General features: G+C 35.4%; 1 protein-coding gene across 3 annotated transcripts in view; it reads left to right on the top strand.

Annotated features, from left to right (window-relative positions):
• The window catches only part of MIPOL1 (mirror-image polydactyly 1), a 476,051-nt gene that overhangs the window by 330,768 nt on the left and 118,716 nt on the right, over window positions 1–26,567 (top strand). For all 3 annotated transcript variants that reach the window (XM_027847439.1, XM_027847437.1, XM_027847438.1), the window contains one exon: window positions 20,721–20,815. In XM_027847439.1, coding sequence (XP_027703240.1) covers window positions 20,721–20,815 — 95 coding nt within the window. The remainder of the gene's footprint in view (window positions 1–20,720; window positions 20,816–26,567) is intronic.

Genomic DNA, 26,567 nt, shown 5'->3' with positions numbered 1-26,567 from the left:
AGGACAACAGCTAGGTGGGGTGTATGGATCTAGTGAGGTTTGGGGATTTCTTTTTTTAATGAGGGAGACATGGATATGTTTGTAGGCTATAGGGAAGCAGTACATAAAAAGAGACAAAATATTAGTGAGAGTTGGGGTAATGGAGGGGAAAATCTTCTAGAGAAGTTGGAATAGAATGGGATCACGTGTTGCAGATAAGTTTGCCTTGGCAAGAAGAATCACCTTCTTAAGAGTGAAGGAGGAGATAGTGGAAGAAGGCATCTGGGCAGTAAGAGAAGAGGAGCAGTAAAGAAGAGGAAGCTTTCAAGGAATGGCCTCATTTTTTCGATGAAATATGAGGCAAGGCTCTCAGCTGAGAGGTGGGAGCCATAGGAGATTTGAGGAAGAATGAAAAGGTTTGGAATTTTTATAACCACCATTATTTGCATTGGGTAAAAATTTTTGATATTGTGAACTTTACAAGTTGAGAAGTTGCTGAGTGATGGTGATAAAAACAATATCTGAAAATGGCAGTGGAGGGCAAGGAGTATTCCCACTCCCCATCCAGGTTTAGTGTTTTGGTGTCTATCAGCAGTGGAAGGCAGGGCCAGGTTTGTTAGTGGAGTACTAAGTTTCAATAAGGGCTAGTAGATGGAATGAATTTGAGATAAAGAGGTCTAAGATGAAGGAAAATTTGTTCACTACAGAGTGGGAACTCCAGAGGGCACAGGAAAAAAGGGGGAGGAGCATAGGGTGAGAGAACAAAAGGTAGGGGATAGGGATAGTTTTCTCCTATAAGGCCAGTGATTGATTAGATAAGAGCAGGTGGTAGATTGTTAGCCATAAAGGGTAATAGTGGGTAGCAGATAAAAGGTAAAGCTCCTAGTCTCCAAGGCATGCTGTTTCTGGGCAAATATAGGAATACTTACTGTTTCTTGCTCATAGTGTGAGGGAGCGGGGGGGGGGGGGGGGGGGAGCATTACTGGAGTCCAGTCGCTCATTTTTGTTTTTTTGTCCCCTAGAGGGCTCGAGATCTAGGTCACCTCTGGCTGTTTATTTATCCATGGTGACTGGGCGGGGGGGGGGGGGGGGGCAGTGGGGTAAGTGGTACTAGTCCACATCCTCAACAGACAGAAGTTGCTAGACCCGGTAATATTGCTGCAACTACCACTACTTCTCTTTCTGAGTGACTGGGGGGAGAAGACAATGATGATAATTGTAACAGTTTTGTTTGCTCAGCCATTGCCTGGCGCATTTTGTTGATATCTTGAATAAAATGTTGACTTGTGTTTATGACATAATATGAAGGGCATATGAAAGAGATAAGCATCACTTTAAAATTGTATTAAATGAATATTTTAAGCAAGACTGCTTATCTGATCTGTTATTTCTTTATATGCATTATGTAACCAGCAATGGTTAATTGCTAGCTGTATCAACTTTACCAAATATCTTCATGTCACGAGGTATTTCTGTTTATGCTTCAATTAGATATTACTGGAGTTGACTTGTCACCAGTCCCTGAATTTATTTTTTCTTCACAGGGAAATATTGGGTAGCTGATAATGATTGTCAACAAGAGCCTTCTAATTTTTTTTTCTCAGCAGGGCTTATACAAGTACATGATAGAAGAATATAAGGAGCTCCCTGGCTAAGTAAGGGGTTTCTCAATAGTATGAGACACTAAAAGCATTCTGCTCACTCTAGATGAGTTCAAAAACTCAATCCTTCAAATTTCAAAAACGTGTTCAGTTCATGTTTTGGTATCTGTAGTATCAATACAAATTCATGGATGGATATGCCAACATTCCTTTTTCATCCTCTCATTTTGTCACTTTATTCATAAATCTGCAAAATATAAGTAAAATGTCTCAAGTGTGTTTTTGTTTGCACACAAGAGATCATGAAATAAACAGTTGAAAAACAGAGTCAACACAGGCTGAGTGATCCACATTTATTGGGCCATTTATAGGAATTCAGCTTTGAAAAAAGACTGATTTAGCCTCTTGAACTGTTATTAGGGAAAGTTATGTTCATTCATTATTTTATAATCTAGCAAGGTCATTAATATTGGTCATCTTTTACATTTTCTCCAATTTTTGACATTAATTTTTTTCACAAAAATTAAAGAACCCTGGAATCATTAAATTAAAGAACTCCTTTACAATTTTTTTTACAATGTAAAATGTATATGACATTACTGTGTAATGGAAGGAACATTCATCATTCAGTCAGACTGAATTTCAGTGCGGATATTATTTGGGTGACTGTCTCAATTTTCACATCCATAAAATAAAGATAATACTTGTACTACTGAGCATGCAGATTATTGTGAGGAGGAAAAAGCAGATCTACAAAAAGTTTAAAAAAGAACCAAATAAGTCAACAAGTCAGCAAGCTACCTGTGTTCCAGCACCGTACTAACCACTGGGGATATAAAGAAAGGTAAAATATGGTCCTTGCCTTCAAGGACCTCCCATTATAATAAGGTAGGCAATATAAAAAAAAAATATACATGTAAGATATATACAGTGTAAATGGAAGATATTCTTAGATAGCATTAGCAGTGGCGAAAATGAAGATGGTCAGTGTTACTGGATCTCAGAGTGGGCAGACAAGAATAAAGTCTAAGAAGGTAGAAAGGGAAAGGAGGTCATTTTGTAAAGGGATATAATCCTATGGCACTAAACAAGGTATAAGGTCATGAAGACCTATACCAGGGTGGCAGCTGTGTGAATGGAGAGAACCAGACACATATAAGAATTGTTGTGAAGGTAGAAATGACAAGACTTGACAGCAGCATGCATATGAAGGTGACAGTGAGGAGTAGATGATGACACCTCGTTTGGGAGCTTGGGTAACTGGGACAATAGCGGTGTCCTTGGCAGAAATAGGAAAGTTTAGAAGAGAGGAGGGTTTGGGGAGAACTATGAGTTCCGTTTTAAATATGCTAAGGCTAAGATGCCTATGGGATGTATGTTCAAAAGGCAGTTGACAGTGTTAAACTAGGACTTGAGAGAGATTAGGACTGAATGTATTGATCTAAATATCTTTAGCATACTGATAGTAGTTGAACCTGTGAAAGCTGATGAGGTCACCAAGTGAGATTGTATGTAGGGAGCAGAGAGAAAAAAGCCTAGGACAGATCCTTGGGGGCCATCCACTGTTAGTGGGTATAACTTGAATGAAGATCCAAGAAAGGAAACCGAGGAATGGTCTGAAAGGTAAGAGAAATACTGGAAGAGATCAATGTTATGAAAACCTGGAGAGTAGATTATTCAGGAGAAGAAAGGTAACTAACAGTGGCAAAGGTTGAAGAGAGGTCAAGAAGGCTAAGGATTGAGAAAAGTCCATTAGATTTGGCAGTTAAGTCATTGGTAGCTTTGCAGCAAGCTGTTTGAGTTTATTGCTGAGGTTGGAAGACAAAGACTTTAAAATTGAGTGAGAATAGAAGTGGAGGCCCCATATGTAATCAGTTTTCTCAAAGGGTTTGGACACAAATAAAGTGAGGAGTGGAGAGATACAGAACAATCGCTACCATGGATGGTTAGATCAAGTGTGGGTCCTTTAAAAATGGAAGAGACATGCATATATTTGGGCAGCAACAAATAGATGATAAGAAACTGAATATTAATGAAAAAGTAGGAATATTAGTAGGGAAAATCTGCTAGAGGAAATGGGCCAGAGCTCTTAAGAATACCAAGAGCTCTTAAGAATAAAACCGAAAAGAGAAGAACAAAAAGAACTTAAAATGGAAAAGATCTGATAATAGTTTTATACTCCATCAATGACAGTGTAATGACCATGTCCATTGGAACCTCATGTCATATCCTTAATGTGAAAGTAGAAATAATCTCAAGAAAACAAAGATTGGAAGTAAAAGCTGTACCAGAACAAGTATGTGCATAGAAGGTCCATGTTGGAGGCTAGATAATTTTGAAGACATGGAGAAATTACTTCTAAAGCTGTATGAAAAACAGAGAGAACACCAAATGCTGGCCTTCTTTCCTATTTCTACAAAAATTTTATGAGAATGATATACATACACATTAAGGGTATGCTTGATAAAGGTATGAAAAGGCAATAAATAAGCTTTGACAAATAATATTCTAACTATGCTGTATCTATTCCTTTGTCTCTCCTGGAGACCAAGGTCAAGATCTGACTCAAGGCTTCTGAAAAGCTTTGAAGCTTGCATTGGCTTCAGAGTGCCGGTCAGCTTCAGGATCAATTATGGGAGCTTACATTTACCACTTTTCCACCTTCTGATTTCTGGCTATCTTTTTGTGAAGTTCTGGTATTTGTGGGGAGGGTTACTTCTGTTCTGCATCTAAAGTCCTTTAGTCTAACTTTTTAAAAAAAATTGTTAGTCTGAATTTGACGAACACCAGGAACAGTATTATATGTGAAACTATGAATCTCATTATATGCTGTTTTGTCAAAAAAAAAAAAAATAGGGTGTTCTCTGTTTAGATTTCAGCAAAGGGACAAATGCAGAGACAATGAAATGTCAAGGTGAGACCCTTCCAGAGATAAATGAAATGTACTCTACTTTAAAGGGGGGGACTAAGGCTTTTAATGCCTCACTTTTATATGAAAACACCAGCAAAGAAAATGAACTTTCCACAGAGACCTCAGACTGCCTCAATATTTTGTCCCCTGCCACTCATTTTCAAAAGAATAAAGGAGAACAAATTCCAAACAGGAAATCTGGGAAATTTAACTGGCTGATCTACATAAGTAATGGATCCATCACTTAGGGAATCCTTAAGGAAATCAGGAAGAATTGTTAAATAGGAGAGGCTATACCTCTCCCACCTCCTACTTGGGAGGTGACAAACGCTGAGGCAGTCAAAGAGGAGAAACTTCTGCTAAGTGGTCAGGACAAAGGATCTCTGTCTGCCGTTTCCAAAAGAACACACCAGCACATCAGCTGAAAAGAACATTGTAAAAGTACTGAAGAAAAAGCACAGTGATTCTTCCCCTGCCCCAAGTCCGAATCTGAATATGGAAGACATTTCAGCTTTCCAATGAAGGGCAAACTCTAAGAGTTCATCAAATTGATCCATCTAGCACAGATGCATCAACCTGTGAAGAGCCAGTTGAGTGACCTACCTGACCATTCCAGCAATAGTCATGCCCAGGGAGGAGCTAGCCTCATGACCTCATGATCTTCCCAGCCTAGCCCTGAAGAAGCAAAACCAATGAGGAACCCTCAATAGCCAAGTGGCCTACTGAGTCTATCCTGGTAGCAGATTGACCTGTCCTGCAGAAATGATCTCTGCAAAGAGGATGCCCAGCACAATCACTAATCTAGTGCGTCCTACTTATGTGACCTCAAGCAAGTCATTTAATTTCCTTAAGCCTCAGTTTCTTTATTTTTAAAGTAAGGGGTTTAGTCTAACTGGCCTCTAAGGTCAGTTGTAGATTTATGATCATATGAGTTACTTTTCCACTATCTCTACTTAGACAAATTGGCTAAAAGCAAAGAATCAAGCAGGGTCAGAAACCAAAAAACTTGCAAATTGGGATTGATGACAGTGCATTAATTCTAGTGCCTTCCATTTGTTGATCATCCTGTAAATTACTTGTTTGTACATAGTTGTTTGCATGTTGTCTCCCTCATTACTGTGAGCTCCTTGAAGTCAGGGACCTTATTTTTGCCTTTCTTTCTATCCCTCGCACTTAACACCATGCATGGCACTTCCTAGTTGCTTAATAAATGCTTCTTGACTGATATTACATTATCTAAAAATTCCCACAAGTTCAAATCTGTAAATAATAAGATTTTACCCTGATTTAACATCTTAATTAACCTAAGTATAAGTTGTTAACAAATTCAATAAGCTTTCACATAGTAGGAGATATTATAGATATAGATATATAAATATAAATAGATATAGATATATAAAATTTATGTCTATATATAATTTATACATAGACATAATATATTATATAATTTACATATAAATAATTATAATTATATTCTAAATAATATATAATTATTATAATTCTAAATAATTTATATATAAATTCTATATATAATTTATATAAAAATTCTAAATAATTTATATATAAAATTTATATATCTATATATGTTTATATAGGTATGTAAAATATATATATAATTTAAGTGTCTTAGATTTTAAGAGCTCAGTGGGAGGTGTGGCAGGGGTAGAATTAATTCATATGCAAAGATATTTTTCTTTCTCATAATGTTTTTCTGTTCTGTTAGTTGACAATTATGTATATATTAAACTGTTCCTATTTCTGGGAACTCTTTTATCACAAGCCTAGATAGCCTAGAGTTTGACATATAAATTTTTATTTCAAATTTCTTAAGTGTCTAGTTCATGATGCCCCCAAAGTAGGAAAAAAAGTATATTGAATGCTAGACACTTTGATTTTCTTTTGTATATTTTTATTTGTTTGCATTTCTCTTAAAGTTCCCATAGTTCCTTATAAATCATCCTATGCTTGTTGATAAATGTGGAACTGATATTCAGTAGACTTCTTAAGTCCTAGAGAACAAGCTGCTTATGATGACCCAACAGAGATGTAAGGAAGGTCCTTGAAAGGAGAATAATCAACCAACTCTAATCCTTGTTTTCACTAAGGCTGTGTCTTTAAGAGGAGGCTAATTAGTGAATAGATATGGGTGAAGGATCTAGTGGACCTATCTTTTGTTGAACTGAGATGAACCGTCTGTAGTATAAGTGATTTCAAATCTCTATTTTACATTACCTTTCTTTTTAAATGAAAATTTAATGAAGAAAATACAGAAATGTAAAGCATTGCACAAATAAAAGTAAAAAATCATGTGACTGTTACTGTCATAGTATAAGCCATTCTGATGATTCATTCTTGTGCACACCACTGTTAGAAATCTGAAAGTTTTTATGTTACAGAATGACTTCTGATATAAATTTTTTTTTGCAGATGCTTGGAAACAGATTCTAAAATGCACTGTGAATTGGTTTGTTTCATTCAGGTTTTAAAATTTAAAATGTGAGATTACTATTATCAGTCACTTTGGAATTATAACAATAGAAAAATCATTCGACAGTGAGGCATACCAGGAGGAAAAATATTGTTACCAGTTAACTGAAAATTACAGTTATCAATCATGATTAGAAATAACATGTAGAAAAATAACAGGTTTTAATTATCTTCAAATAACTTAAAACTTAAATTTGAAATTGTATTGAATGTAAAAACATATTTTCTTTTACTTTGTCCATTTTGATTTATTTGTATGTTACTTAAAGTTTCTTTAATTCCCATGAATTGCCTGGATGCTTGCTGATGAATGAAGAGCTGATAAGAACTCTGCTGGGTTATAGAGTTAAATCTCCTGTAATACATTAATCTTATTCATCTTCTCCAGAAGTGTATCTACTGTTAATGTATAATAAAACTACCTTGCTTATTGAAAACAGGGCTATAAGCTTTTTTGCTGTTGTTTTCATCATTACCTGTATTATCGATTAGATGTAATTACTGCAGAGCAGCTGGTTGCTGGTTTTCGAGAGCATCAGTTGTTCTCCCCACCCAGCTGTTGGCTAATAAGAATAGTCAACACATCTGTTTCAACAGCTGGTAATTAACAAAACCATAATTGCGGCAACTTTTTTCAAACATACAATTTATAACAGAGGGAGATGTTGAAGAATATTTCTATGAGCAATTTATCCTGTCTTTCTGTCTGTCTCTGTCTGCGTCTGTTGCTCTGTCTGTCTTTCTCTTTGGTCTTTGTATGAGGCATTGAATGGCAAGAGAACACAATATGCTAATCCAGAGCTTAACTTTTTCAGATCTTTGTTGGTGTTTCTTATTGCAACAATTTCTTTGCTAAATTGCAAAATAAAATGGATCAAAAGCAATTTGAGTACTTCCATACAATAGTTAAAATCCTCAGCAATGTGCCTGAGGCAATTATGTTACCAATTTTTGAAGTATTCAAAAGAAGAAGGGAGTTTCTTTTTTTCTTATTTTTTTTTCCACGTATCTAAGCACTGCTCCCAAATTTAAGCACATCACCATTCAGAAAGACTGGTTGTATGCCGAATTTTAATGCCTAAGTTTATTCTTTTCTTGGTTAAAATAAAGAAAACTCAGTTTGTTGATCCCCATCATCCTATAAATTATTTTTTTGTACTGTCGTCTTTTTTTTTAAATGTTTACCTATTTTGGTATTCCAGTATAATTAACTTTAGTTTTTTTTTTATAACTCAATAATAGTTTAAAATTTAAAATTATTATATTTAAGAAATTCCATTTCATTTGCTTTTCTTAAAAGTTGATTAGTATGTTTTTTAAAGATTCACCATATACTTAGATAAAAATGTTGCTGTTTGCTTTTTATGACATCTGAATAGATACTTAACATCTATTCAATCTCAGATTGGAGCAGAGCTATTTCATAGAGAAAAAAGTTTGTGACATTTGGAATGTTTTTATTTGAAACCTTTCACTGAGTTGATACTTACATTGGACTGTTGCCAGTAAGACTTTCACCAATAGTCATATAATAGCTTTAATAGGTATTAAAGCTTAAAACTGTACTAAGACTTTTGGGATATGTGGTACAGTTTTCAATAATTGTATGTAATGTGTTCATAAACATATAAGCTTTTGCTAATTGCATCACTCCTGTCAATACATTATGATTACCCACCAAAATGATCACTAAACAAAACTTAAAACTTAAAGATTGCTTTTTTCGTCAACTAATTCAAAATACCATGACTGATATTTACTTATATTTTACTGATATTTTTGTTTTGTATCAACTGCATTTCCTCATGTATCCCATCCTACTGTCCCTCCCAGAAAGCCATCCTTATAATGAAGAAAGAAGAAAAAACAGTTGAGCAAAACTAACCACTTTATTTAAAAAAAAAAAGTCTGACATTGTATGCAGTATTTTACAACCATAGTTCCCCCACCAGGCTTGTCATAATTTTCTAACATTTAGTTTTAATTGTTTAATTTCTTTTTCTTTTCATTTGCATTGTAATAGTCATTGTATAGATTGTTTTCCTCACTGCTTTTTCTACTTTGCATCAATTCATATAGGACTTTCCATGCTTCTCTGTATTTATCATGTTCATATTTTTTACAGCAAAGTAATATTCTATTATGATCATATACCAGTTGATTGGCATCTGCTTTGTTTTACTTTCTTTGCACAAGAAGTGCAATTTTAAATATTTTGGTATATAGAGGGACTTTCTTTTTGTCATTTTCCTTCTTAGGGTAAGTTTCTACCATTGGAATCTCTGGGTCAAAAGATATGGACATTTTAGTAATTTTCTTTGCATAATTCCACATTGCTTTCCAAAGTGGATGGATAGTTCCACCAACAATGCATTAGTGTACCTGTCTTCTCACAATTCATCTAGTATTGACCATTCCTGTCTTTTATCATCGTGCCAATTTCTTCACCAGTTTGCTTGTGGGAGGTAAAACCTCAGAGTTGTTTTAATTTTTATTTCTTTTATTAGTGATCTAGAACTTACTTTCATATAGTTTTTAATAGTTTATAATTTTTCCTTTAAGAATTGTTTGTTTTTATCCTTTGATGACATCTATTAAGGAATATATTTTGACCTTTGATATTTCTAATATCTGCCCATGTGTCTGAAATATCATACCCTTGCCAGAGATATTTGATACAGAAAACTTTTTTCTGAGATGACTGCTTCCTTTCTTATTCTAGTTGCTGTTAATGAAAAGATTTGTCAATTTCATATTGAAATTATCTAGTTTTTCTTCTGTTATGACCACTATTCACATTTTTTAAAAAATTTACTCCCTAATCATAGCTGTCAAAAGTATGTGATCTTATTTTATTCTAAAATTTTTTGAATTATTTTAAATATTCAGGTCCCACCTATTTTGAATTTATGGTATATGGTTTAGAATATAGATCCTACCTAATTTCTGCCAGACTACTTTCCAAGTTTTCTAGCAATTCTTCTCAGATAACTGTCAGATAGGGAGTTCTTTCCTAAGTAATTTATATTTTTAGGTTTATCAAATGCTGATTTAATGAATTAAGTTATTTTTGTCTAATTTGTTTCATTAACTGATTTTTTTAACTGAATGGTTTTGCTGTTTGCTTTTTTATAACATAGTTTGAGTTCCAAATGTGCTAGTCACTCTTTATTCCTACATTTCCCCCCATTATTTCTTTTGATACTAGCTTCGATTATTTGTTCTACCACATGAATTTAGTTATTTTATTCCCTAGCTTTATAAAGTACCCCTTTGCTAGTTTGGTTGGTATAGCACTAAATCTTTAAAAGACATTGGTTATTTTTATCTTAGTCATAAGCTCTAAATATTCTTCCAGTTTCTTTAAACTGTTATTTATTTCTTTAAAGAGCATTTTCTAAATGAATCTATTTAGTATACTTTGGTAAACTGACTCCCAAATATTTTATGAATTTTTTAGTCATTTTGAATGATACTTCCCTATTCCTCCTGGATTTTTTTTTATTGTTATGTAGAAATGCTTTTGATTGTCCCTTTTACTCTCTTCCTTTCTCTTTTGTTTTTCTTCTCTTTCCCCTCTCATTTAGGTTATTTGTTTGAAAAAAAAAATTTTTTTCCCACCTCCCCTCCTCTCCATCTTCTTTTGTTTGATTGGGTTTTTCCCTGTACCTCTTTCTATGAAATTTTTTCCCTTTTGTTCTCTTCATTCTCTTCATTGCAATCTATTCTGAATATTACTCTTTGATTCAGGGTCTCTGTGTACCCTTATTTATTCCTCCTTTAATCTCTCTTTGTTTCTCATGAGGTGCAAGCTTTCAAAGTGCACGGTTTGAACTCTGTCTTATACCAAGTAACTGTGTTACTAGATTTGTAGACCTTGTCCCTTTTTCTTTTTTTTCTGCTGTGCAGAAAATTTTCTCTTGGAGAAATAATGTAGAATAGAAGCAGTAGTCCCTGGTAGAAATTACCCCGGGTCTCGAATTATGTGGTCCTTTTCTACCCCCAGTATCCCCATGATCATTCTCTTTCCCATTGGCCATTGCATCTGATCTGGTTGCATTTCCCCCATTTCTTGTGGATGCTAGATTTCCCTAGGAGTTCACATACCTCTTCTCTTGGGGCAGGATGTTAGCCATGTAATCATAATACTTACTCAGAGAAGGTGATCTCCCAATGCAACAACTACTCCTGGATTAACACATGATGGGGCCTGCTCCACTATAGGTATATATTTCTTCTCCCTTTGGAGTTCTCTTTGGATCCCCTCACCCCTATGTTGTTTTGAGGCCTCTTCCTTTAAATCCCCCGCATTAAATCTGTTTTTTTCTGCTGCCTCTTCAATTCTATTAATGCCCTTCTTATTATATATTATAGTCTATAGGAGTAAAAAGATAATGATCTTTTCATTGTTCACCCATTAACTTAGTAAGAGTGAATAACAAATTCCCCCTTGACTTCTCTCTCTAACGGCAACTAGCTAACTGGCTAAAGGGTGTGGCTAGAGCACTGGGACTAGAATCAGGAAGACGAGTTCAAATCAGGCATCAGACATTTGCTAGCTGTGTGACTCTAGGCAAGGCATGACCTCAGTCTGCCTCAGTTTCCTTAACTGTAAAAGCAGGATAATAATAGCTACTTCCCAGAGTTGCAAGGTTCAAATGAGATAATATCTGTAAAGCATTTAGCATAATGCCTAGTATTTGTAGTAGGTTATTCCTTCCCTCTTCTCTCTATTTATGTAAGCTCTCACTTTGAAGTTTTGTGCCAGATTATATAATGATTCTCTTTTTGTGAGGTTATGCAGTTTTCAAGTCCATACTGCTGCTCCTTTACATCCATTTCTCCAATTTCTTTAAGTTCAGTGTATATTTTTATGCCTTTGTATGCTTTCTTATCCTTTGATGAACCCTTTTTGAAAAATACCTCAGAGAAGTCTCTGTCTCTGAGTCTCTCTCAAATAACCTCTGAACATGGTCATTTGTTTTTTTTTTCTTTGTAATTGAACTTACTTAGCTTTCTTTTATTATTTAGGGTGTTTGTAATTTGAATATTCTGCTTATTTCTGTTTGTTTTGTGGTTGTTGTTTGAATATCTGGAATAGCTCTTATTTCTTGAATGTCCATTATTTTTCATTGATCATGAAACTCAGGTTTGCCAAATATGTCATTTTGGATTGTAGGGTTTGCTCCTTTGCTTTTTGGAATATACTATTCTTTTCTCTTCTTTCTAATATGTGCAGAAGAGTTTTGTGTTACTTGAATTTCCTTTCCTTTTATTTGAAGGTATCCTGATCACTTGCACTGTCTGTTGCTTGTAATTGAGATTTTTTAATTTAATTACAATATATCTTGGAGTTTGAAATTTTGGTTTTTTGTTTGTTTTTCCCTAACCTGCTGTTTGTTTTATTTCTATATCCAGAGCTCTAAATTCTGACTGATATTCATTCTCAGTTTCTTCTCTTACGGATTTCATTTTTCTTTTGAAGCATTCCAGAATTTACTGTTAGTCTTTCTTGCCTCGAGATTTGGCTTACTTAAATTTATCTTATAATATTTGTTAAGAGAGCTTTGTGATCACTCTTAGGGTTTAGTATTCATCCATCTTTGTAATTTTAGGATTCCCTGTATTGGTTTATCTGCTTGTGCTCTGAAATTTTATTTCATTTTTTTTTTTCTCTTGGAGTCTTTTGTGTTTCAACCTTCTTCCCCATCATTTACTTTCTGACTCCTCCTCCTTGGTTGCTGGGTACTCTGAAGGCTAGTCTGCAAAGCTGCTGCAGTTTGTTCCTGAGTTGGGGAATTTTAGGTTCATCAGTGTGGAGTTTTGCCCTGAGTAGCCTTTGGGGGACAGGACTGGCCATGCATACTGTACATGCATGTACAGTTCCTCCCTTTGGTTCTCTTCCTCTCTTTATCTAGTTGGGATGAATAATCTGCTTTTTGATGGGGAGAACAGGAAGGACATGGAGAGTTTTCCAGGGAGTGTCTTTTACTGAAAGTCCCCTAACCTCGGGCCAGACATAGGTCAAATACATTAGATTCTCAACCTCCTCTTGCCTCGTCCAGCCCCCACCATTCACGTGATTGGGCAAAAGACAAAAGCAGTGTCTACTACTTTTTGTGGGCTGGAAATAGGGCAAGTGCTGGAGTGTGTCAGAAAAATCTGTTTAGCAGGAGAGGATCTCATTATAGGTGTCAGGCTCAAACCAATGGGTCAGTTTATAAATCTCTGATGATATAGAAGAGGCTGGTTGTGGAGCAATGCTAAATAAATACTTTAAAGATTAGCATTCTCTGGTATCATGCATAAAAATTTTGCCACTTCAAGGTGGTTTCATCTTTATTCTGTGGATTCTGCTATAATTGTTCTGCATTTAATGCATAATTCCTTTTTTTTTCCAAATAGTAAGAGTAAGCATCTGAAGAAAGTGTCTAATCCATTGGACTTGTGATCTAATAGTAACAGATTTTTTAAATATAATTTTTCATGATTGTTTAGGCTTTTTAAAATAGCCTATAGTTCTAGATCTGGATCTATATAGGCAGCATGGTGTAGGAGATAGAGACCTGACGTTTCAGCCAAGTAGACCTAAGTTCAAATCTTGCTTTTTACACACGCTGACTTTGTGACTTTATACAAATCACTTAACCCCTCCGTGCTCGAGGCTACTCTCTAAAGACTGAGTTACAGAGAAGGTGCTGATTTGCATTGATAGAAGGAGTTTCCTCTTCTGAGAGATCCCTATATCAATAAAATAGCCAAGTTCTAATTGCTATTCCTAGTCCCTAGTTATAGATCTATAATCAAATATTTCTCTCTATGTGTAGGCCAGCAGGAAACAACAACATCTTAAGATTATAAAATAAATATACAGTCATGCAATTTCTCATTGAGACATACAGGAAAGTTCTTTCCTTGTAGAATTACTAAAGTTAATCAGGTAAATAATATTCAAAGTACTTATTTAGTTCTTAAAAACTGAGATGTCTTTAATGAAAATGTTAGTCAAGTTCACTTGATTAAACTTGCTTCACTAACATTACAGTTGGCAAATATTTCTTTATAGTCAGTGTTTTAATTGTCTCTTAGGTATGTTGAAAGGTATAGAAGAAATTCTACCCAAGTGCTTGCCATTGACTGAGTAGAGATTGCATAATTCTAAAAATTTTTGCTGGCAAGACAAGTTTTGTTCAGCAGGTGTTCAGGTTATGGGGTATACTAGAGGTACAATCAGAAAGCATACAAGATCCTTTGAACAAACAAACAAAACACCGTTGGCTAAAATGCTCAGTGGAAAAGGACATTGGCATGTACAGAAATGTTTATTGCATTTTAAAGTTGGGCATGTATGTAAGTACTGCATACTGTTACAGTCCCAGGAAAGACAACCTGGAGAAAAGAAGGGCATCTAGAACAATGGTATCCAGACTTTTTTGATCACCACCCCATCATTAAAAATTTTTGACATGCATCCCTGTATGTGTGTGCTTTACAAATTGCATGCAAGCATTTCTATAGTAATAATTATATACATTGCAAAATTTACACAAAATAAATATCTTTAAAAGAAAGATGAAATGATATTTGACTCTAGAATCAATAGCCACTGTAGTTTGAGTAGAGAAGTGATGGTCAAACCTAAGCTTTAAGAAATTCACATTGGCTAGCTGCTGTGTGGAAGATTAATTAGAGATGGGATGATTTAAGCAGGGCCCTGATCAAAAAGCTGTTGCAGTAGTGTAGGTGAGAGGTGCTGAGGGCCTGAACTAGGGTGATGGATTTGTGAGTAAAGAGAGGAAACAGATGTGAATGATGCTGTGTTGGTAGGAAAAAAAAAATAGGATTTGATAACTGATTGGATATATTCAGCAAAGAAAAGTGAGGAATTAAAGATGATACCAACATTATGAACCTAAATGAATGAATAGAAGGAAGGTAGTAGTGCCCTCAAAAGAAATAGAGAAGTTCAGAAGAAAAAAATTAGTTTGGGGAGAAAGAAAATATAATGAGAGATGATATACAGATCACAATCCTCCCATACCAATTCATCCTGTGAGACTCATTCCATACCACCCAAAATGAAAACTAGGAGAACTCTCACTCACCAGCCAGTGACCTGAAAAGCCCTCCGGGAGTAACTGGTTGTAGCCATGAGGCAGTCTAGAGGACAAGGGATGGGGAAGGGGAAGTATCTATTCAGTTTCTGCTGTGAGTGCCCAGGTCAGTCAAAACATGTTTATTAAGCACTGGCTATGTACCAGGAATTGTGCTAAGCAATGGGGAAACAAAGAAAGACAAAAACATAGTCTTAGCTTTCAAAGATCTCATATTTTAGTGTTGGAAGCAACTTTACATACAGGAGATAGACAGATAGATAGATAGATAGACAGACAGATAGAAAGAATAAATGGAAGATCATTTCAGAAGGAAGAGTAAGGGGGCCTCCTACAAAATATTTGGGATTTTGCTGAGTTTTGGAAGGAATCAGGGAAGCTAAGAAGAAGATTGCAGTCATGGGCCATGACCAATAAAAAGGCACAGACTCAGGAGATGGAACATTCTGTGTGAGAAATAGCAAGTAGTTTAGGGTATCCAATTCTTTCTTAGTATGTGGAGGGGAATAAAGTGAAAGAAGAAAGATAGGAAGGAGCCAGGTTGTAAAGGGTTATAAAGACAGAGGATTTTATATTTGACTCTGGAGGTAATAGAAGGCCACTCCTACTGAGTAGGAAATGACATGATTAGATCTGCACTGAGGAAAGATCACTTGGGATAGATTGGAGTAGAGAGAGACATGAGGCATGAAAGCTATTATGGTAGTCTGAGTGTGAAGAGATGAGGGCTAATACCAGAGTGGTGGCTATGTGAATAAAGAGAAACATGTATAAGATACATTTTTACAGATATTATCTCATTTGATCCTAACAATGACACTGGGAGGTCAGAGTTATTACGAGCCCCATTTTACAGTTGTAAGAACTAAAGACCAATAGAAGGTAAGTGACTTGCCCGGGGTCATACAGGTTGTGTCTGATCTGAACTCACCTCTTCCTGACTCAAGGCCCAGCACTCCATCCACTGCATAGTAGATAGAGAGAAACTAAAAACTATCTGGGAAATGAGGATGATATTATGGCAGAGATGATGGCTTGGAAAAGAACTGAGGGGTGAAAGGGATGTAGATTATGGTGAGAATGATGAACAGGGGTAGGTGTCGTAAGTGTAGAAAGATGAGGTTATCAAAGATTACAATCTGATAAAAGAATTTCAGAATTCATGAACATGGAAGTGGAACACTTGTGGGTGATAACAAGACCAAAGGTTAATAATATATCTCTGTGTGCAGCTGAGGTGGGTCATGAGAAGTGAGTAGAATGAGGACCAAGACATTATGGTATTGAGAAAGCATCAGCATGTATGTTGAAATCCTTTTTTATGAGGACAAGAACTGAGGTAGAGAAAACAACTCAGAGGCAAGTACTGAATTCAGTGAAGACGGAAAGAGAATGATCTGGAGGACAATAGATAATGGCTACCAGGATCTGGTTTGGATAACACAGTTGAACAAAAGGAGAAGTTGCTTAATGAAGAGGGTAGAGGGAGTAGCAATGGAAAACAAGTACAAGTACAGCTTCTGCACCAGGACCAGTGAGTTGGGGGAAATGTGCAATGAATCAAGTCAAGTTAATCTATTAGGTGGCTACTTGTGTGTCAGGACCTGTGATATAAAAAAAGGTAAAAAACGGCCCCTGCTCTAAAGAAGCTGACAGTCTAATGCAGGAGACAACATACAAACAATTATATGTGAACAGGATATACACAGGATAAATTGGAGATAATCAATAGACAAAGGCACTGTCATTAAGGGAGCTCAGGGAAGGCTTCTTGTAGAAAATGAGATTTTAGCTGGGACTTGAAAGAAGGTAGAAGAGGCCAAGAAATGTGAGGATGATAAGAAAGAGAATTCAGCCAGTGAAAATACCCAAAGCCAGGAGATTCAGTGGGTGAAAAGTGAGATGAGTGAATATACAACCAGTTCTGGAAAAGGTAGCTAGGAATTGTGTTATCAGGAGGGATATAGGTCTCAGTGAGTGCCAAAATATTAATGGAGTGTAAAAGGGGTAGGTTTGATAAAGATATGGTCCACTGTTGAATATCATTTTCAAAAGGTTACTTATCTGCCAATGTCTTCATTGATGACACCTTCAGTTCATGTATAGATGATTCTCATAAAGATTTTGTAGAAATTAATGTATATTGGTCAGTAGTTAATTAATGTTCTTTCAGCCACCTTTTTTGGTATTAATAAGGCCTGAATTTTTTTCCATATCTTTGATATCTTCCCCTTTTTCAAATATCTTGGGTTATAATCTCTCAGTGCTCTCAAAATTATGTTAGTTCCAGTACTGATCTTCTCTGAACACACTTGGTCCAATCTGACTGACTTTTTCCTCTTTGTTATCGTTTAGTGCTTTTTCTATCTTCCCAATAAGCACATCTAAGGATTGTGATGTTTGAATCTAAGCGTAATGGTTCTGCTGCCCTTGATGGAGAAAATGCTTTGCTATAATGATTTTTAGTTTCTTTTTTACTTTTCTTTTGGTTATCATCTTCCATTTTCATCCTTCAGTGCCCTTGGAGTGATTTCACTTAGTCGAATAAGTTGCCAGGGCTTCTTTAAACTGGTTTTACTTGTTACTACTTATTTCTGATTTATGAGACCATATTGCTCTTAATTGTCCATCACCATTTTTGTAAGATTTTACAAATATTCTAACCTTTATTTATATCCTAATCCTTGTTTCCTTTGTCAACCATCTCTCTCTGGCAAGTGAGTCAGCTGCTTGCTAAGGAGTCTTCTTGGTGGTCTTATTATAGCAATCAGTTTAGATTAGTTAAAATTTTGTTGTAAAATTATTTTAATTACCTTCTGTATAATTTCTGTTGTCTATTCTTGCTATAAAATAAAAGAAAGACATGTTATAGATAAATTGAAGGATGGCTCACAGGAATTCCTTAAAATGGCAAAGAAAGGAATTGATGGAATAGACTTTATTGTACACTCAAAGGCAAAAAGAAACATTACTTTATGGGATATTTGGTCATCACATTGCCGTCATAATAGTCATCACAATTATGAGTAATTGGAAAAATATTACTATGGAAAATAACTAGCTTATGCCCCAATACTGGTTGCTGAGGATAAAGAATAGAGAAACTATGGAAAAACTTGATAATGCCCTCTAAATTAAACCAACATACATTCTGATACTTGACTTCAATACAAAGGTAGGAAAAGGTGACAATAGGAATAAAAATATGTGAGAAAGTATGGTTCATGAAGAAGGAATGAAAGGAGTTAAAGACATAGATACACAGAAGATTCATGTCCATTTGTCATGAACAGTTTCTTCAAGAAAAGAATTGGTATATGCTGGACGTGGCAAGCACCAAATAACACCACAGAAAGAAATAGATTATATTTCAATAAATAGGAATATATTTGTTATTCACGTTGGAGTTATCCCTGAATCATCTGTATGTATACAATTAGACCACTGACTTGTCAGAGCTAAAATCAGAATTAGTTAAACAGCAGGAAGAAAGAATAATAATGAGAAAAAGATATGCTGTGCAATTGAAATAACTTAATCCTGAACTATTTAAACAAGTAATTGACAATCAAAAATAGGAAATGGACAACTATATGTATACAAGTGAGTAAATACAAAGTAATTTTGTGAGGGAAGGAGTGCTAATAAGTAGAGTAATCAGGAAAGCTCTCATGTAGGAAGTGGCACCTGGGCTGTGATTTGAAGGTGGGAATGTGAAGAGGCAAAGAAGAGGAGAGTCCATTCTAGATATGAGAACCACTTATGGCATGGATGGGAGAGAAAGAAGGTCAAATACAGGAAAGACTTGCTTGAAGGTTACTTTGACTTAAACAGTGAGTTCATGAAAAAGAGAAATATTGAGCCTGAAAATATAGATAGGAGCCAGTTTGTTAAGGGTTTAAATGCCAGCCTAAAGAGTTTTTTAGTTCAATTTAGAGGAAATAGGAGATGTTAAAGAATTTTGAGTTAAGTATAAGGATGATTGGTCAGATCTGTGTTTTACGAATATCAATTTGGCCATTTTGTTGAGGTTAAGAAGGAAAGAGACTGAAAGCCAAGAAGTACAGTTGGTATTTTTCTTCCCATGGGGCAGAATCCCAAACAATGGGTGGAAGTGTCAAAGAGGCAAATTTAGGCTTGATGGTAGTATAATAATCTGTTAAAGTTATTAATTATTATTTTAAGCCTAGGAGCAGTATAATCCACCCTATAATTCACATGATTTCCTCCTTTGTAACTTTCACAGAGTTTATTTTACATGAAAAGTTATGAGTTCAATTACAATCACTCTGCGATCCCATTTAGGTTAATTCCTAACAGGTAAAGGTTGAGCCCTCTGCCTCTAGCCTCTTTTATTGAGACGAAAATTAGATTACTGAAAATGTTCAGTTAATAGAACAACAGATTATTTATACAGAGAGAGAAAGAGAGAGACTAGTCAGGTACTAGAAGAAATGGCAAGTTGAGTGAAAAACAGATCTCTTCCAAGTACTCTCAGTCAGTGAGTACACTGGTGGAGTCTGGCTGAGTTTTCTGCTCTGAGATGGCTTGTAGAGCCAATGGCCATCCTCAATATCTCCTTTTTCTGCCATACTTCAGTCCCACCTTTTCTTTCTCCTTTTGATGTTTAGCCTTGGGCTGCAGGTCTTTTATATTCCTTATGACCCTTCTCCTTCCTCTTTATATCCAAAGCTTTGCCATCTCTATCTTTTTGTTAGATAGTATATCCCTTTTCTTGCAGCATAACCAAGTATCTCATTAATGTCTTGGGACTCTGAGATAATAATCACAATATGTGTGATAAAATGAATTTGTTTTAAACTATTGCTTTTGAACTCTATAAGAAGAGGAGAAAAGAACAGGTCCATCAAATTTCTACGACTGTGGCTAGGGGTAGGTAGGTCCTTTAAAAAAAAATAATCTCTGGCATCTAAACTACTTGTTGGGTATCTTAGAGTAGAAACACCTTTCATGAATAGGTTGGATTAGATAGCCACTGAGGTCCCTTCCAACTGTCAAGTTTTGTGATTCTGTAGATATTGCAGTATACTAATTTGAAATGATTATCATCAAAGAACATTAAAATACCAAATTAATGAGGTCAACTTTGGATCTTATGGATCTTTTCTCCCCCAAAGAGAATCCAGAAAAATGGCCTGGCTACACACTTTGAATTTTCTGAGTTTCATTAGTAGTAATAATAACAATAACAACAATAATATAGAACTATAATATTTTAGGGGTAAACCTAAGGAATAGTGTTAAATTGGTTCCAAATTTAAAATATATCAGTAAATTGATTACCTATATAACATTTAATGGGATATTATGGCATAACAAATAAAGCTAGCCTTGATACCAGGAAGAACTGGGTTCAGTATCCTCTCCTGACAGTGTAAGTTACTTAATCTCTGAGTACTCTAGGCAACTCTCTAAGACTATAGGTTGCAGGTAAAGGGCTGACCTGTATTGTTTGGTTCAGGGAGTTGCCTCAAAGAGAGTTCTCTATAACCAATGAAATTAAAGGCCATTCCTTATCTCTGCAATTCACATAGCAGTATTATGTGGAAGTTTTTTTAAAATAATGAAAATAGCTCCTTTCATAAATTCTCAACCATCTATTTGCAGGCAAAGTTGTTATCCATGCAACAGGATAGAGAAACTGCCGTTCAACAATATAAAAAATTAAAAGAAGAAATCCAGACACTGCGGATTTACTACAGGTAAGATTACATCTATTTTAGCCTAGAGTTGGCTAAGTTGGACCTTTTTCTGCCTGATCTTACAACTTAAGGAAGTGTTCTTATGAAATCAAACTCTATTTAGTTAAACATTTTTGCTATAAAGAGAAAACATAGGCTGTGTCATAAAGTATTCATCTTTTCAACTTTTTTCCTTTTAATAAAAAATTGTTACTATAGTCAGGAAAGATTGCTTTACCACCAGTAATTCAAAGAAATGTCATAATTCATAATTAATTGTGTAGTAGAGGCTCCATTGACTATTGAAATTTATGATAATAGAAGTGTAGATGTTAAGATACATCTAAAGGGTTGTTATGTTAGCAAGTATTGTTCATTTTATTACTAACCTTGGCTATTGATCCATTACAATATATTAAAGGAAGCTCCTAAGTGCCTATGGTTATGGAATAATACATATATATGTATCATGTACATGTATGTATGTACATATACATATGTTTATATATATAATATATATACACATATATTTATATATGTATATATATAATATATATATATATATATATATACTTCTGCCTCTAAAATTATACAAAAGATTTATAATGGCTTTGTATTTCTTGCCTTCCCGGTGGGGGAAGAAGGGAGAAGAGTTGAAGGAGAAAGATAATTTGCAACTGAAAATAAAATTAAATAAAAAATAAACTATATAATAGAAGAAAATTAGTCTGACAAATAGTATGTGAGCATCTTTTCACCAAACCTCAAATGCCTAAAGTGGGAAATGCAAGAACTTATTCCCTATGATTAAAATCTCTTAATTAGGACTTCATGAGTCCTGTTATTAAATTTTCTTTACAAGTAACAAAGCTCAGACATTGTTCTCAGACCTGTCTTTTACTAATTTGTCCTTAACAGATATCATTAGTTGGAAGAGATTTTCAAAGATCAGGGCTTGGTAACACCTTATTACTACTGAAACTGTTTAGGCTGGCACTATATTCTGGGCATAGTAAAGCACATTTGCCACTTGTCATAAATTCTTGCCTCTCAAGAAGCAATCTCATTGCCAATTTTAAACAAGAAAAAACAAATTACCACCAGCTGCCAGGACTGCCCATTCCACTTTCTGTTGTCTGTTCTCTTCTCATTCTTCCTTAATGGTAATGGTAGTCCTGGTCAGATCTGTTAAGGCTGTAGCTTCTTTTCGCTGTTGTAATGTAATAGGGTTAGAATCATTAAATTAGCTTCCTCTTCTCCCTACTTTCAGCTTTAGGAGAACAACCTAACTGGGCAGCAGCAGTATACTCTCTAGAGCCCTCTATGTAGTCCTACCATTGCTACTTCTAAGGAACAGGATGACAACATTTTTAGGGCCTTAAATCCCCTTTGGCAGAAGAAGGACCAGCAGTGGGAGTCACTGATAATAACTTGGTCAAAGCAGCAGTATATGCTTCCCTGATCCTTCTTTTCTTTTAATTCCTTCCTCAAGAAATTCAGTATGTGGCTTATAGTCTTTTTTTGCATCCCTATGATACAGGACTTTAACGTACATGTTAATATCTGTAACATTATAATCTCCCATTTGCCAATCCCTTCAATACCCATGACCTACTCTTTGACTCCACCTCAGCTATACATAGGGATGATCTCACCCTTGATCTCACCATTAATTTAACAGAAGTGTTTCACTTCCATGAACAAAAACTCCCATATCTTGTTATCAGATCATGATCTGCTATCATACTTTCCATCTCTCCATGTGTCTTATTCTTTCTAAACCTATTCTTCATCCTGACTAACCTCCAGTCCTTCCATCCATCATCAATCTCCCAGGCTATCACCTCTGTTCTGTCTACACTTTCTTCCCTTCCCAAACCTGACCCTATAGTTAACCAATTCACCTCTATACTGTTTTCTGCTCTTGAATCCCCTGCTCCTAATATCAGCCACTTTTGTTCCTACTCACGTGTGCACAGTGCCTGGCATATAATATGTGCTTAATAAATGTTTATTGAGTAGAATGGAATAAAACTGAAAGAAATCATTCAACAAAGTCCACTATAAATTTGTTATTGAATCTCAAGTAGGCCCTCTCCTCAACAAGGCAGTCCTATTATTACCAATTGATTTTCTACAGAGACTATTCTAGACCTTCTCTTCTCCTCTCAGTCTTCCATACCATCCTGTGTCCCCTTCCTTTACAAATCTTGCCTCTTACTTTAATGAGAAAATGCAAATGGTTCACTGTGAGCCCCCTCTTCTCTACCTCTCAAAATCCTCTAACATCATTCCTTATTCTGTCTTCCTTCATTCAAGTTTTTGATGAAGTGATCCTTTTTCTTGCCAAGGCCATCTCCTCTACATGTGCTCTTAATCACATTCCCTCCTGTCTTCTCCAGCATATTGTCCCCACAATAATTTTCTCTCTCTGTCTAATCTTCAGTTTCTCCTGACCTACTGTTTTCCTCCCCACTGCCTACAGACTTGACCAAGTCTCACCCATTCTGAAAAACTCTTATTAGATGCAAACATTCTTTAGTTCTCTTTCTTTTCATAGTCAAATTCCTTAAAAAGGAGTTTTACTCACTTACCAACTCTTTGTAATTTGGCTTGTGAAGTAAGAAGCAACTCTCTCCAAAGTTGCCAGTGATATCTTAATTAATTAACCCATCTGATACTCTTTTGAGTATAATAGTGATGAGTATAATAATAATTTTCATCTATGTTGAAGCCTCTGCAAATCTCTCTTACATATTTTCTTCTCTCTATGTTTTTATGGCACTGTTCTCTCTTTGTTCTCCTCATATCTATCTAACTACTCCTTCTCAGGTTCTCATTTCCTGGTTCATTTTTTAACATCACATCCCCTAACTAAGTGGGTATACTCTGTCTGGCTTCTCTTTTATTCTCTCTTTATACTATCTCTGTACTTGATCAATAACCACCGTGGGTTTAATGAGCTCTATGCAGATAACTTACAAATTTGCAAGTTAACCCTAGTATTTCTCCTGGGCTCCAACCTATTGGATATTTCAAGCTTCATGACACATAACCTTTTGAACTCCACTTTCTCATACAGAACACATTATCTTTTTCCTTTCCAGACTTCCCCTGTTTCTATCAAGGCCACCACCATCCCATTCTATTTCTATTATTTTGGCTGTTTGATTCAAGCGTCTAGTTTAGTACCGTGCATACTAGTATGGGAGCATGAGTCATACTAGCATAATTATTATATTCCAAAATACCCTACATTGAACCTGGAGGTATCTAGAGGTCCAGAAATGAGTTTATATGTATTTGTGTATGGGTGCATGCATAGGTATATATGTCTTGCCTCTCCAGATGGAGTATAAGCTCATTGAGGCAGGGATTATTTCATTTCCATGTTTTCATCTTCAGATCTTAGCAGAGTATCTGACACAAAGTAGTTACTTGGTAAATATTTATTGATTTATTGATTTATTGATTCCCTCATGTCTTCATGAGGGTGACCAACAGTGTCAAAGGCTATAGAGAAGGCAAAAAGGGTGAAGACTTTTAAAAGGTCATTGGATTTGTCAATTAAGAGACCAGTGGTAACTTTAGAGAGAGCAGTTTCAGTTGAATGATGAGATCAGAAGTCAGCCTATAAAGAGTTAAGAAAAGAATGAGAAGAAAAGTGGAAGTAGCTATTATAGAAGGCCTTCTTATGGAGATTAGTCACCAGAGGGAGGAGAGATAAAGGCTGATAGCTAGCAGGGATGGACACATAAAGGGAGGGTTTTTTAAGAATGGGAGACATGGGTGTGTTTTGTAGGTAGTAGGGAAGTAGCCAGTAGACAAAGAGTGACTGAATATTAATGAAAGATCAGGGATGATAGAGAGAGCAATATATTATAGCAGCAAAGTAGATAAAAATGCATCTGTAATGTCATTTCCATCACTAAAATCACATAGGTTTCTGATGTTGAATGATTTGATAGTGCCCAGGACTTTGGAAACAAGAATTGTCTTGAGTAATGAGGATGAGAATGGATTGAGAAGTAAAAGAGAAGAAAGGAAATGTCCTCAATTATGAATGATTTTTACCATTTTTATAGATGAGGAAACTGGTTCAGAGAGGCTAACTGACAGAAATGGCTTAGGAACCCAGAACTTCTGATGCCAAGTGTGACCTTATCCATTGTTTGAATCAAGTACATATTTTTTAGAGATTTTGACAAACATATTACATTAACTAATATCTTCAAGTGTTCTTTATTTTTCATGTAAAATCATAAAGAAATACATATATATCATTGATATATTTCAGCCAAATGTGCTTTCAACCACTCAAATAGAAATCATGTTGATTTAAATCAGTCACAGCTTATTCTGTCTATCTATTAATGTCTGCTTCTGTGCTGTCTTTGCATTTTTAGAGTTAATATGGTAGTCATATTGTTATTTCAGAAGTAGTGTTTGAAAGACCAAAATTCACTGCTTGTTGAATTGGCTTAAGTGACTAATGATCTAGACAATTTTAGACTCTTTTGGAGAGTTTTGTTTCTCTGGGTTGTTTGCTTCTTTTTAATTTCCCACAGATTTCACTCTAGATGTCAGGAAAAGAAAATAGTGGCCTTTTAATTTTTTATACCCTGCTTTTAAAATAAATCAAGATGAGACAAAGGCAGAAAAACTCTTGAAGATAAATTTAATATATTGCCTTAAGTGCTATTCAAAAGAAGGTGTCTTTTTCAAGGAGCTGAATGTATTGCCAATTGCTGTATTAGTCTAGCCCTAAACAGTTTCATCAAGTAAGATTCTGAAACTCTAAGGGGTCAGAGCTATACTTAGTACATGATTTTTTTTTTCCTGTTGTTACAAACCTGTAGTTCTGCATTCCAAAGTTCAAAAGGCATAATAATGACATCCTTTTCTCTAATTGAAGAAATGCCCAAGTCCCAATGTTTACTGATTTGCAGTGCTTCCTTATATTTCCTTTTGCTTAAAGAAAATATAAATTGAAGTGTTCAGATGATAACTGGATCCTGTTGTTTGTTGCCAGTAGAACAGGATTTAATCGACTTAGTTACAGTGATATTTGTGGTTTAATGTTTGTAACCTGTCCCCTGTTACCAGAGGCCTGAACAGATATGGATACAGGCTCAATCTTAGGGTTCTCACCAATTAGTATTTTCCTTGATTCATGCCCTCAATTAGAATCTTTCTGAGAAAATCCGAATCTGATGAGTCCTAAACTCTCCTTAATAGTACATTCAGTTTTTCTCCTTTAAGCAAAAGGCGAACAGTAAGTCTACAATCATTGAATAATAATTTGGGGCAGAGAAAAAAAAAACTAAGAAAAAGGGGTTAATATCACTGCTCCCCCTTAGTCAATACAGTAGGAAGTAATTACAGCCCACCTTCCTGACAGGTGTCATTTCTTACCCTCTATCCCTAAAATAGTTTAGTCTGTGTTCTAGAAAAACTAAGGACATCTAATAGGAGAAATCTGATCAAAGTCACAATAACTTTGACAAGTACCATGGTGGTGCAAGTGCTGCAACCCTGGCTGCATGTGGCTCACCTCATCACAGCTGCCGTGTCCTTTCATCTGCTCTGTAGCTGCCTTCTACCTTTTGAAGTCTCACGGTTCCATCGCACTGCCATTAGTTTCTCTGGTTCCTTCTTTTTCCCTCTTCTTTCTTCCCCTTCCTAGTCGCCCTTGCTCTTCCAGCAACTCTATCATTCTACAACATTCCAGCAAATAGAGTCTTTCACTGCTGTTTTCCAAGTGCTTCTACAT

This window comes from Vombatus ursinus, unplaced genomic scaffold (assembly GCF_900497805.2).
Source record: "Vombatus ursinus unplaced genomic scaffold, bare-nosed wombat genome assembly UNPS02015406.1, whole genome shotgun sequence".
NCBI classification, from domain to species: domain Eukaryota; kingdom Metazoa; phylum Chordata; class Mammalia; order Diprotodontia; family Vombatidae; genus Vombatus; species Vombatus ursinus.
The sequence above is the reverse complement of the archived record's forward strand: the minus strand, read 5'-3'. Positions and strand labels throughout refer to the sequence as shown.